Source organism: Plenodomus lingam (genome assembly GCF_022343315.1).
Source record: "Plenodomus lingam strain CAN1 chromosome Unknown contig_1, whole genome shotgun sequence".
Taxonomy (NCBI): Eukaryota; Fungi; Ascomycota; class Dothideomycetes; order Pleosporales; family Leptosphaeriaceae; genus Plenodomus; species Plenodomus lingam.
In genome coordinates this window covers 423,395-436,613 of record NW_027093927.1, presented here as the reverse complement: position 1 = coordinate 436,613, position 13,219 = coordinate 423,395, and the positions used below count along the sequence as shown (strand labels likewise).

At 40.3% G+C, this 13,219-nt stretch overlaps 2 protein-coding genes across 2 annotated transcripts; one reads left to right on the top strand and one right to left on the bottom strand.

The window, feature by feature from the left end:
* The first annotated feature begins 558 nt into the window (after window positions 1–558).
* On the top strand, window positions 559–2,757 carry HEM2 (Aminolevulinate dehydratase). Its single transcript, XM_003835217.2, has 2 exons — window positions 559–858; window positions 936–2,757. The coding sequence occupies exons 1-2, from the start codon at window positions 637–639 to the stop codon at window positions 1,842–1,844; spliced, it is 1,131 nt and encodes a 376-aa protein (XP_003835265.1). The 5' UTR covers window positions 559–636; the 3' UTR covers window positions 1,845–2,757.
* A 2,448-nt stretch (window positions 2,758–5,205) lies between these two features.
* IAQ61_000109 (uncharacterized protein) lies at window positions 5,206–6,762 on the bottom strand. Its single transcript, XM_003835215.2, has 3 exons — window positions 6,517–6,762; window positions 5,937–6,388; window positions 5,206–5,785 (listed from the first exon to the last, which is right to left on the bottom strand). The coding sequence occupies exons 1-3, from the start codon at window positions 6,687–6,689 to the stop codon at window positions 5,334–5,336; spliced, it is 1,077 nt and encodes a 358-aa protein (XP_003835263.1). The 5' UTR covers window positions 6,690–6,762; the 3' UTR covers window positions 5,206–5,333.
* Between the last annotated feature and the right edge of the window lie 6,457 nt (window positions 6,763–13,219).

Sequence of the window (13,219 nt, the reverse complement as noted above, 5' to 3'; positions counted from 1 at the left end):
ACAAACCCTCATGAAATGATTTGGATAGGTATAGGGTACACCCTATCCTATGCAAAGGCGAGGTCGGTCTTTCAATCCCGCATTGCCGAGGGATTCCAACGCGATACAAGCGAGTTGCCTATCTGGGCAATATCTGGTATCAGCCTGTCAAAAAAACTTTGGAAAGTGGTGACTGTGGGGCAATGTTGTAATTTCAGTCTGTCAAAGGAGCAGGCGAGGAAAACCGTTAGACAAATGCATGTCTAAAAAGAACTTGGTGGGACTTAGGATACAGTAGGTACCACAGTGTTACATGGTCGGCTGCACCAGTGGCTTGGTGGGCTTAGTTGCAGTATTTTGTACCGTACCTACGTACTCTCAACGGTGTACTGTACTGTACTTTAGCCATGACTTACTTGGTCTTTACTCAGCCTTGAACCAAGTCCAAAAAGATCAGCTATAACTATAAGCAAACGGCTCCGTAATCCCAGCAACCCTATTGGCGGCGGAACAGACTCGGAATTGAACCACAGTATACTAGCGCTGAGTAGGTAGTCGCACCACCATCACCATCACCATCACTGTTGCCACCACCATCCTTCAGTAGCCTTCTGCATAAATCTATAGAGGACAGCTGCAGCGCCGCTACACCACACCATGTCCTTCTCCTCACTCGTTTCGGACATCGCATATCGCAATGCCGACCGCCCCGAAAGACCAGACCTGCGCTCACAAATCTCCGAGGCCCGATCGACTCGCTCGTATGCTAGCACGGCAGCCACGAGCGTAAGCATTGCCGGCGATATCAAGAGCCAGCTGCATGGAGGATATAGCCATCCGCTTTCGCGCGCGTGGCAGGCAGAGCGCCAGCTAACCAAGGTACGCTGGCAAGAAAGATGCCCAGGCAGCGGGCAATTTGGTACCAGGCCTGACGAGCTGACCCCCCCAATCTACAGTCAATGCTCATCTACCCTCTCTTCATCTCAGACCAGCCGGACGAGGAGACTTTGATTCCTTCCCTCCCCAATATCCACCGCCGCGGCCTCAATAAGGTCGTTCCTTACCTCACTCCCCTCGTAGCCAAGGGCCTGCGCTCCGTCATCCTCTTCGGCGTACCTCTTGCTCCCGGTGCCAAAGACGCCCTGGGCACCAACGCCGATGACCCCAAAGGTCCCGTCATCAGAGCCATTCGTCTTCTTCGCCGCGCTTTTCCCGACCTCTTCATTGTCGTCGACGTCTGTCTTTGCGAATACACCTCCCACGGCCACTGTGGCATTCTCCGTGACGACGGTAGCCTAAACAATGCCCTGTCGGTCGAGCGCATCAGTGACGTGGCCATGTCCTATGCTGAGGCTGGTGCCCACTGCATCGCGCCCTCAGACATGAACGATGGTCGCATTCGTGCCATCAAGCTCAAGCTCATCGAGGCTGGCATTGTCCATCAGATCGTTCTCATGTCCTACGCTGCCAAGTTTTCAGGCTGCCTGTATGGTCCGTTTCGCGATGCTGCAGGCTCTGTACCGTCCTTTGGCGATCGCAGATGCTACCAGCTTCCTCCCGGAGGACGTGGACTCGCTCGAAGAGCCATTGTGCGCGATATTGGCGAGGGTGCAGACATCATTATGGTGAAGCCAGCCAGCCAATATCTCGATATCATTAGCGACGCCAAAGAAATTGGAAAGGATATGCCCATCGCCGCCTATCAGGTTTCAGGGGAGTATGCCATGATTCACGCGGCGGCAGCCGCAGGTGTCTTCGACCTAAGACAAATGGCCGAGGAGGCCACACAGGGCATCCTTCGCGCTGGCGCTTCCATCATCGTCAGCTACTTCACACCTGAGTTTCTGGACTGGCTAGGCCACTAAACTGCGTATCCTGGGTACCTTGATTCAACAATGTATCAAGGATTCGACTGCAAGGATGTAACAGGACGGGTTCCACATGCTCAACACAACAATTTAGAAGAGTTGAGATGACTTCGTTATGACCTTCTTATCTGAAGTGATGCACCTGGCATTAGGGTTAGACTCAACCATTCAGGATATCGTCGAGGCTTCAGGTACGCGCCGGCTGCACGTCAGATCTTTAAGAATGGAGTGGAAGACCGCCTACGCCAGCTGCCTGAGCTACACGGAAAGACCTCGTCACCAAATATAAAGGGAAAACTCAATGATCGACCGAGATACTCATCCTTGTATGCTAGCGTGTTGGTTCGGCGGTGGGGAACGGTAGCGCACTCTAACCTGACTCCAGAGTCTAGGGTGGGGCTTGATGACACTCGATGGAGGACAGCTAGGTCAATGCAGCGTAGATTGCATATAGCCGATATTTCTATGACTACATCGGCGGAAATATAAGCTTGCAACCTGAAAGTAAAATGCGACCAGCGATTTTGTCGGCGAGCGGTTGACATGAGCATGTTAGCGACACGACCGTGCTACGTAATTTCAAGAGGTGCTTTGTAGCTTACGTCTAAGGATAACACTAAAGAGGCCATTTGCCGCTGAGAGATATAAGAGACAGGCCCTGGAAGCTGTAGAACACGAGTCTACGTTAATTTTGCAGATATTTGGAGTTATGCGTGTTAGAAACCAAAGCACTAATCAATACGAATTATAATCTTCAGAAGGTATGTTTTGCCATTGCCAACATACATAAGAGCACTTGAATGTTAGAATAGTGGCAGAAGTGATGAGTCACCAAAGGATTGATTTGATCCTTGAAGACCTTCGTCGAACTCTTCCTGTCCCTGGCGTTTTATACCTTCTTCCTTTGAATCCATGAAGTAGAAAATAGTTGCGAACCTTTTGCCGTCGTAATAAATACAGTTCATCTATTAAACTACCTTTTGCATGGCTGTGATTAATCCAGTTCCCCACTTGACGAAGTTGACAAAAACGCCTACACTTTCTTTTCTGCAACCGATCTTGCCTCTTTCCCGAGTACTTCTATTTGCTTTCTATATTTTAGTCAAAATTCATAGCAGAACCTGCCATCGTTAGCGTGTCACCACAGCATGTAGAACCGCATAGACATGTTGGCCATTTTACCCTCAAATTCACCCAATATTCTTCTGTAGTAACTTATTCCAGTGTCTTCTTGCGCTCGCATTGTGCATCTCGTTTGCTAGAGTAGCGAGCCAGGGTCAGCGACACTATCACGGACACAACAGTGGATGGCTAGCCCACTTTTTCCAACCACGTTAATGTTAGCCAAAACCTTTTCTTGTAAGTCAATAACAACACTGTAACCGCCGCTTACTCTAGATTGTACACTGATATCCTACCTACCAAATTAAATGTTAGAGATGATACAACAACATTTTCACAGGCTGTATCAAGACTGTATATCTATACTCAGCACACTCCCAACAAGACTAGGAAGATTAATTGTTTATCTAATACGATGCCGCGAAAGCCATAGTACCTATGCTCCCACTAACATTTCTCCCCCCTAGGGACCGATGTATTGGCTAGCTTATTAGCTCATACGTAGCTCAGGAAGTCTGCTCTACTGGCATAGCCCATAGTTGATCCACATGATGTCGAACCACTCTAAATATATACCAGATACCTAAACCGTAACTCTCAAGCACGCAAAAAACGGTATGTGTTCCTGTGTACAGATTCAGCTCCCGATATTCTGACAGACTCGGACATTCTATATGATCTGTAGTAATTGGCATGACCCTCTGAGTCATAACAGACTTGTGAGTTATTCTAAAACGTGATTATTGATGATGAAACAGTTGCAGTGCATAGTCTTAGTGGCACCTTAGAGACACTTGTTTTCATAGTCTAGGAGTTCTTCAAATAGTAGCTTGAGTCGCTGTTACGAGGGAGACTTGCCTTCACTACGGTACAAAACCGGTTTATAGTAGCCATATTTATCTAAAGTAGACTAAGAAGTGGTTTAGGTAGAAGAAGTAAACCTAAATAGGGTTTATTATACTATATATTCTATAAAAGTAAACTACTTTTATTTCTACTTCTATTAATCCACTAGTACTACGTAGTATTAACTAGTTTCCTACTAACTATTTAAGTATTTTACCCCTCCTTTCTTTAATCTTCTTTACTACCTCTACCACCACCTCTACCACCACCTCTATCACCACCTCTATTATCACCACCTCCTATTAGTAAAAATATCATAACTTATTATTATGTCATATGTGCGTACAGCGTGAAGCTAATCTTCTCTACCCCTTTTAGTCTTAGCTAGGTATTATAGCGTATAATAGAAATAAAACTACTTTTTATACTTAATTTAAACCCCTACTATAAAAGTAAACTACTGCTTTAATAAAAGTAAACTACTACTTTAAACCTATTTATAGGTATACATAAGGTTAGTTTACACCTATATAGTAAACCCCTAGCGTACTATTCTACAGTAAACAATTTTTTACTGTAGTGCTTTGCGTCCAATGGGCCGAATGATTCTATGATTAGCGGGAGGGTGCGTTTGGAAGAGGCGAGAACGAATGGATCTTGGCTTCACACCCGTCCTGCGGACTTTTAGCGAGCGCTACGACTGAATGCAAAGCATGCATCCCGGGGCTGACTTCATAAGTTGCCATAGAAAGCGTAAAATCGACGAAGGGTAAAGACTCACGATGCTCGCACGGGCCACTACTTCTCCTGCATTAAATCAAGAACCACCATAAAACACCTGTATCGCCTCTTTTTGACTAACGTGGCACATACGTAGTAGGGCCACCCTAGATTCTGTGTCGTCATGCATTTGGGCACTTTCGATGGGGAAAACGATCAGCTTCAATGGTCAGTGAACAAGTCAATGGATCGAAATCCAAAGTTCTGCAGATACCGTAATGAGAAGAAGTTCAGTGAGTCACAGAAAAGTCTTTTTGATGAGCTTCGCGGCTTGCAGAAAAGCAACTCAGCAGCAAATCTGGCCACAGTATGTGCTCACACCTCGCTTAAGCCATGTCGCTACTAGACTTTTTATAAGCCAAGCGGTAGCGATTTGTAAAAGGAAACTGTTCTAACTTTCCGAAAGTCTTTCGAATTTATAAGACAGATCATTATTCAAGAGCGTTGTTTGTTAGCGAAAAAGCTGCACTTCTAATAGGTGTCTGATGTATCTACATGGATTTCAACATTTCAACCCTCTTAGGTACCAATCAGGCGTCTTCCCAGCTGGAGTATAGATAACCTTTTTCACCTAGTTTATCGAGACTGTAGGCGATAGATGAATAACTTTGCCAGTTTGGAGCATTATTACGAAGACTTTGCATGCTATTTAAAGTTGCTGACTAGACTTGATATTAAGCACATCAAGAAAAAGGACAAGACACACCCTTTGTACCCTTCGCCTTCTCGAAATTTACTTCAGACCTTCCCATTTGCCACACGAATCCCACCTCCTACACCCCCCACTTCCCCTTTCTCTTGATCGCTCGCCATGTTCTCCTTGGCCTCCCCACCCGCATTACCATCCTGACCCTCTCTCCTTACATGCTTCTTTGTCCTTGTATCCGCGCCCAACCAGAGCAAGTCAGGCCTGGAGTAATGCCCTACGGCATCCGCATAACGTCTGATACTGACCAATTCATCCATATCCAGATCGGCAAACACAAAACCCTCCACATCCATACCAAGAGGCTGTGTCATCCTCCGGCCATCGGGCCCATACACAGCTGAATCACCACCGCCAATGTGGCCAAAGAGCGGATTGCCATCGATACGGTGGGCAGCGATGCCAGCAGCCGAAATAGTAGAGTAGCAACATAAAACGAAGGTCGAGGCTTCAATAGCGTGAACGCGAGAAAGAGCATTGCAACCTTGTAGGAGAGTATCCGTTAGATCTCTTACATAAAGTAGGGAGGGAAGGTAGGGAGGGATGAGGATTTGCCGAAAAAAAACACTCCACCCCAAAAAATCATGATGAGGAGTAACTTGTAGTACTTATAGTGAATCATTGATCACACATACCTTCAGACCTCATATTCCAAGTCACCGTCCTATCAACCCCCTTCTCCTCTGAATGCATAGGTGGCCACGCCGCAACATGAATCTGCTCGTGGAGGCTATTCGTGTGGTACTTGAGAAGCGGCTGCATATGCTCCCAACAGTTTAATCCACCAACCCGACCAACGCCCTCGACATCCACCACGTTGTTCAGACTGGCGCCGTCGCTGTCCCCGTACACAGTGCGTTCCATATGAGTTGGTTTAATCTTGCGTCGCTTCATCAGAATTTCGCCTGAGGCGCTGATAATGCATTGAGCCAGGTACAAGCTGTTGTGATCGTTTTCACTAAAGCCGAGAACTACTGCGATACCGGCTGTACGGGCTGCGGCGCAGATTCTGGCCATTTCGGGCGAGTTGTATGATAGGGAGTTTTTGATGTATTTGGTCGCGAGCGACTCGTCGGCGCACCGCTCCCTTCATGTTTTCCCTCACATTAGTTGATTTCAAAAATAGTGAGATTCTTTTGCGCTACTGCTGTCAAGCATATGTGATCATGAGCATAAAATAAAGGGGATAGAAAAAGTAAAGAATTGGAAACACACCATATCCAAGCCGGATACCCCGGAATCCACACCTCAGGAAAGGCAACCAATTGTGCACCTTCACTCGCTGCCTCAGCGATTAACTTGCAGGTCTTGTCCACAGTAGCCACAAGATCGAACCACACCGGTTCATGTTGCGTGACTGCAACCTTGACAATTGACGACTTTGACATTTTTTATACTTCGCTTACAAGAATGTAGGAGAAATAGAGTTGTGAATAAGAGGTGTGAGAGCGCATCTAATAGCACGGCATTTAAGTCTTAATAAGTATTCAGACAGGTAACACTAACATGATCTATGCTAACGCGGGGTACCTATCAACAACGCGGAATTGATCCATGCTGATGCGGGGTAAACGGGACAGACAGATAAGAGTAACAGTATTATCAGGTAGAAGTAGGAGAGGATATGCGCATGTGACTACATTTAGAATAATCTGTAAAGAGATATAGGAAGGAAAATCATAGTAAACAGGGGTGTTATGGGGACGGACTTTAATTCCTAAGATAGATAAGATAAGATAAAAATGATATAGTTGCAAACTCGTCTAGCGACTAGGACATACATATATGGAAGTTCTTACAAAATCAGTACTATTTCTACCTTGGACGGGCTTGGACGGGCTTGGCAACCTTAGCCCTCGACGGAAACATGTCTGTTGCAGAAAGGAGAACACGAGCTCGATCTCTGTCTCCTTCTGCTTACCTAATCTACATAAGGATCTACAGTCTCCTGATCGCCAAGCTGGCTAAAGGGGTAGATCTTGATGCCAAATCATCCCTTAATCGGAGCTTAGGTTAATATTAAGCATAGGTATGTATATTAAGACTAAGTAAATTACTAAGCTTAAGATCTATATATTTAAGCTCTATCTTAATAGTAGTAATCTAAGAATCTATCTCCTAATTTATTCCTAAGCTTATAATTACCTATTCTCTATAATATCTACTATAACGTACCTTACGGGTAGGTAAGTGGTCCACACAGGTAAGTGGTCCACCCTGCTAAGCTTAGATTCCTAGGCCCTTCCTCTAGCCATAACCTTTGCTATACTAGGCCTATTATAGCAACTTTTATAGCGTTTTTGTAACAATAAGGCAGAATTGCCTGCCTATTGTTCTATGCCAAGTCAGGCCTAATAAAGGCCTGACTTACTAATATATATAGAGAACAGCTCGCCTATAGTTAGGATAGGCATATTCTTCTTATCCTTTTATACAAGACCTATAGGTGTAGGAATCTTATCCTTTTCTATATAGACGCGCACTCCTATATACCTTTAAGTTATATAGGATACCTTTTAGATACCCTACCTACCTAAGTTATTATATTATAAGAAGAATATTATCCTAGCTAGTAATAGTATTTAAGAATATTGCACTTGTTATTATTTTAAGCTACTAATTTAGTTCTAGTAGCTACCTAATCCTATAACTCTATAGTTAGAATAGCTATTAGAACTTCTAATAACTAAAGCCTATAGGCTTAGACTTCTAGACCTATAAGTAGTGCTAGATTACCTTTAGAAAAATCGCGTTAGATTACGTTAAGGTAGAGACCTAGAGACTACTAAAAGCCTAGAGGAATTAGAGGTAAAGCTAATATCCTTCTATACCTAAACCCCCTAAAAAGAAAAGATTTATTATTCTTATTAACTATAAAATATTAGATAAAGGTAAAGGAAGGGTATCTAGTTTAGCCACGTTTAAAAGCTTATTTACTAATAGAAAGAAATTAGATAAGGAAGACTTAATTAATAACGCCCTCCTTAAAGGACCTACTTCCTATCTATCTCTTAAGGTACCTTATACTCCTAGGAAATCTTAAAGTAATACCTCCCTTAAAGATAAATATATATTAACCCTATCTAAAAAGAAGAGGTTAAAGAAATAAGTTAAGCAACTTACTAATTAGTTATATAACACCTCCCTCTATAAGGAGATATAGGGTACTACCTAACCTAGCTAGTCTTTAGCTTCTATATTAAACCCTATAGTATATACTATAAAAGCTAAGAGATAATCTAAAAAGACGCTAAATATCTCTATACTTAGTAATAGTGCTAATCCTACTTTTAGATAATAGCAAGTATCTATTTAGGATAGGCTAGAGATTAACACTAATTACTACCCCTCTTCTAGAGCTTAGATAGCGTTAGTCTAGGGACACTACTTAGGACTAGCAAGAGAATACTTAGAGCCACGTTACCTATCTAATTCCCTAAGTCTTTAATTCTAAAAAGCTAAGGAAATAGTTACCTTTCTTTAAACTTACTTTATTACTAGAAATAAGATAGCTAAGAGTTAGACTATATTTAACTACCTATATATAACTAATATAGAGATATTCCCTGCTTTTAAGTTATAATTCTAGAGTCTTGCTATTAGAGGAGAAGTACCCTAATTAGAGTAGTATTACTACCTCTAGATAAAGATTACACCTTCCCTAAGGATACTAAATCTTGCTTTCTAATAGAATTAGTATAATAATTTTAAGGCTATAGTAGATTATCTTACTACTTTTAATATAGAACGCTGCCTATACCCTACTTTATCTGCTCCTACCTAGACTACTCTATTATCTAGAAAAGGACTAACCCCCTTCTAATACTCTAGAAACTAGTCCTATTTAGACGCTAATTAGAAACCCTATAATAGACCTTTAATAGCTAAACCTTATATACCCTACTTATAATAATAAGGCACTACCCCTTTATAATAATAAGGTAGAATTGCCTACCTATTGTTCTATGCTAAGTCAGGCCTAATAAAGGCCTAACTTACTTATATATATAGAGAACAGCTTGCCTATAGTTAGGATAGGTATATTCTTCTTATCCTTTTGTACAAGACCTATAGGTGTAGGAATCTTATCCTTTTCTATATAGACGCGCACTCCTATATACCTTTAAGTTATATAGGATACCTTTTAGATGCCCTACCTACCTAAGTTATTATATTACAAGAAGAATATTATCCTAGCTAGTAATAGTATTTAAGAATATCGCACTTGTTATTATTTTAAGCTACTAATTTAGTTCTAGTAGCTACCTAACTATGTAACTCTATAGTTAGAATAGCTATTAGAACTTCTAACAACCAAAGCCTATAGGCTTAGACTTCTAGACCTATAGGTAGTGCTAGATTACCTTTAGAAAAATCGCGTTAGATTGCGTTAAGGTAGAGACCTAGAGACTACTAAAAGCCTAGAGGAATTAGAGGCAAAGCTAATATCCTCCTATAACTAACCCCCCTAAAAAGAAAAGATTTATTATTCTTATTAACTACAAAATATTAGACAAAGGCAAAGGAAGGGTATCTAGTTTAGCTACTTTTAAAAGCCTATTTACTAATAGAAAGAAATTAGATAAGGAAGACTTAATTAATAACGCCCTCCTTAAAGGACCTGCTTCCTATCTATCTCTTAAGGTACCTCGTGCTCCTAGGAAATCTTAAAGCAACACCTCCCTTAAAGATAAATACATGTTAACCCTATCTAAAAAGGAGAGGTTAGAGGAATAAGTTAAGCAACTTACTAATTAGTTATATAACACCTCCCTCTATAAGGAGATATAGGGTACTACCTAACCTAGCTAGTCTTTAGCTTCTATATTAAACCCTATAGTGTATACTATAAAAGCTAAGAGATAATCTAAAAAGACGCTAAATATCTCTATACTTAGTAATAGTACTAATCCTACTTTTAGATAATAGCAAGCATCTATCTAGGATAGGCTAGAAATTAACGCTAATTACTACCCCTCTTCTAGAGCTTAGATAGCGTTAGTCTAGGGACACTGCTTAGGACTAGCAAGAGAATACTTAGAGCCACGTTACTTATCTAATTCCCTAAGTCTTTAATTCTAAAAAGCTAAGGAAATAATTACCCTCCTTTAAACTTACTTTATTACTAGAAATAAGATAGCTAAGAGTTAGACTATATTTAACCGCCTATATATAACTAATATAGAGATGTTCCCTACTTTTAAGTTATAATTCTAGAGTCTTGCTATTAGAGAAGAAGTACCCTAATTAGAGTAGTATTACTACCTCTAGATAAAGATTACACCTTCCCTAAGGATGCTAAACCTTACTTTCTAATAGAATTAGCACAATAATTTTAAGACTATAGTAGATTATCTTACTACTTTTAATATAGAACGCCGCCTATACCCTACCTTATTTACTCCTACCTAGACTACTCTATTATCTAGAAAAGGACTAACCCCCTTCTAACACTCTAGAAATTAGTCCTATTTAGACGCTAATTAGAAACCCTATAATAGACCTTTAATAGCTAAACCTTATATGCCCTACTTGTAATAATAAGGTACTATCCCTTAAAATAATTAACCCCTATCTGCTACGCTAGCTACTCCTAGCGCTACTATAATAGGAACCCTAGTAACTTGCTATAATTATAGAAAGCCTAGGCACTTCTCTAGTAACTGCCCTAAACCCCCTAGGATTTAGGCTATAGATATAGAACAGGTTATTAAGAATTCTAAGGAAGAAGATACTACTAAATTAACTAATTTAGATAGCTATTAGACAGGAAACAACAACGCCTAGGAGGATCCTCCTTCCTAGGCCTAACTTAATATAACCTATTAAACCTTTCCTTAACTAAATTATTTATTAGTTCCTATTTGCTTATACGTACGACCCTACGCCTTAATAGATCTAGTATTTACCTAAACGCTTTAGTAGATACTAGGGCCTAAGGTTACTTATTTCTTAATTTAAAAATTACTTATAATATCTCTTCTATACTTAGGGTACCTATCTAAAAGTTACTATATAAGCTTACTATTAAAGGGTTCTAGGACTAGATTACCTCCCTATTTGCCTACTATATTTAGCTTTATATAATAGTTAGTAGCTAAAAGGTTTATAACTACCCCTTTATAATAGTAGACTTAGGTTCTTAGGATTATATTATTAGACAACACTAGCTAAAACAGTTCTAAATCCTAATTAATATAGATAAATCTTAACTAATCTAGCTAGAGAAATATCCTCTAACCTACGACCCCGCACCTCCTATTCTACTACAACTCTACTAGCAAGTGCTGTCTACTCTAGTTACCTACAATATCTTGCGAAGAGACGCCCTTTAGGATTAAGAGGAGAACTAGAACTAAAACAGTCCTAGTTTAATTAATAGGATACGTAGTATACTTAAAATTCTAGCTACTTATAGGGCTGCTACTAAACCTATTATACTACCTACCCTAGTCTAATTGCTAACTATTACCCTACCTGCAAAATTTTAAATTACTACTATTTCTGCTAATGCTTTCTATTTTAATATAAAAAAACCTTCTAATAAATTCTTTACTACTAGCCTGTATAAGATTAAGCGTAGGATCCAAACCCTATCTAAATAGGACACTCTTAACAACAGCCTACTAGATTAGAAGCTCCTATCTAACTATAACTCCTATTAGAACGTCTTTAATAAGGCTAAGGCTAATAAACTTCTAATCTACTAGCCTTATAACTATAAGATAGTCCTAGAGGAACCCCTTCTAAACTACTAGAGTCCCCTCTATTGCTAAAATACTAAGGAACTCTAGGCTACTAAGGAATATATATAAGAGCACCTATAGAAAGGTTTTATTAAGACTAGTTAGAGCTTATTTGCCTCTCCTATCCTATGCGTCAAGAAGCTAAATAGAGGCCTTAGGATCTGTGTGGATTACTATAAGCTTAATAGCTTAACGTAAAAGGACGCGTATCTAATACCCTATATAGATAATTGTTGCAGGAGGGATATTAACCAGATCACGGAGCATCTTGATCCAATTAATCCCGATCAATACCCCTGTATAACCCACTATCTGATTGACTGCCAGCTTACTGCCAAGTGCCTAATAAAAAGTAGGAGCTCTAGTAAGGAAGGTTTACTAATTATTCACCTTCTAGTAAGGGTAGCTAAAGCTCTATATATATAAGTCTAATTATAGTAGATATAATCTAATAATCTATCTCTTAAATTATTGCTAACCTTAGTAATCTAAAATTTAATAGTTATAAGCCTGGTTCGCGCTTTACCTTATTAAAGATCGTCCTATCTATTTAAGCGTATTATTTAACTTAGATACTAAGCTAGCAAGCTTTACTCTTTATACTATTTCTTAAGTAAAAGCTTACTTATTACTCTTCTACTATAAGTAACTAAATCCTAAAGGGGGATATCCTACTTACTAGATTAACTAACTAGCCTACCTAGTACATTTAATTTAGATACCATACCCTAACTAAAGGGATCTAGGCAGAGGTAGACCCTAAGGCTCTAGATACTAAAAACTACTTTAAGAATAAACCTATTAAGCCTAACATGCTAATAGATATTGCGCTATCTAACACAACAAGCAAGCAGTACAAGCTCTAAATAGCTTAGTACTAAGCCTACTTATTAGATTAGGTATTAAAGTTATTAGCAATCTAGAACCTCTTTATATAGGTTAACAATATAGTAGATTAAGGGATCCTTACCCTAGCCTATATAGAGCTTGTTAATTAAGGAAGAGTAACCCTCTAAGCACTTATCTAAGTGCTCTGTAATAACCTAGTGCTAACTAACTTAAGCGCTGCAACACTAGCAAGATCGCAGTATAAAGCTTATCTTGCTAAGGCAAAGATAAGTAGCCAAGACGCTAATTGCTAGTAGAAGGAGTGGACAATCCTGTATACGCGA

Excerpts from the sequence above, each read along its gene's own strand:
- HEM2 (XM_003835217.2), top strand. The coding sequence starts at position 637 with ATGTCCTTCTCCTCACTCGTTTCGGACATCGCATATCGCAATGCCGAC. Across the intron at positions 859-935 it reads CAGAGCGCCAGCTAACCAAG|TCAATGCTCATCTACCCTCT; the intron begins GTACGCTGGCAA and ends CCCAATCTACAG.
- IAQ61_000109 (XM_003835215.2), bottom strand. The coding sequence starts at position 6,689 with ATGTCAAAGTCGTCAATTGTCAAGGTTGCAGTCACGCAACATGAACCG. Across the intron at positions 6,389-6,516 it reads GGGTATCCGGCTTGGATATG|GGAGCGGTGCGCCGACGAGT; the intron begins GTGTGTTTCCAA and ends GAAAACATGAAG. Across the intron at positions 5,786-5,936 it reads TTGGAATATGAGGTCTGAAG|GTTGCAATGCTCTTTCTCGC; the intron begins GTATGTGTGATC and ends CTCTCCTACAAG.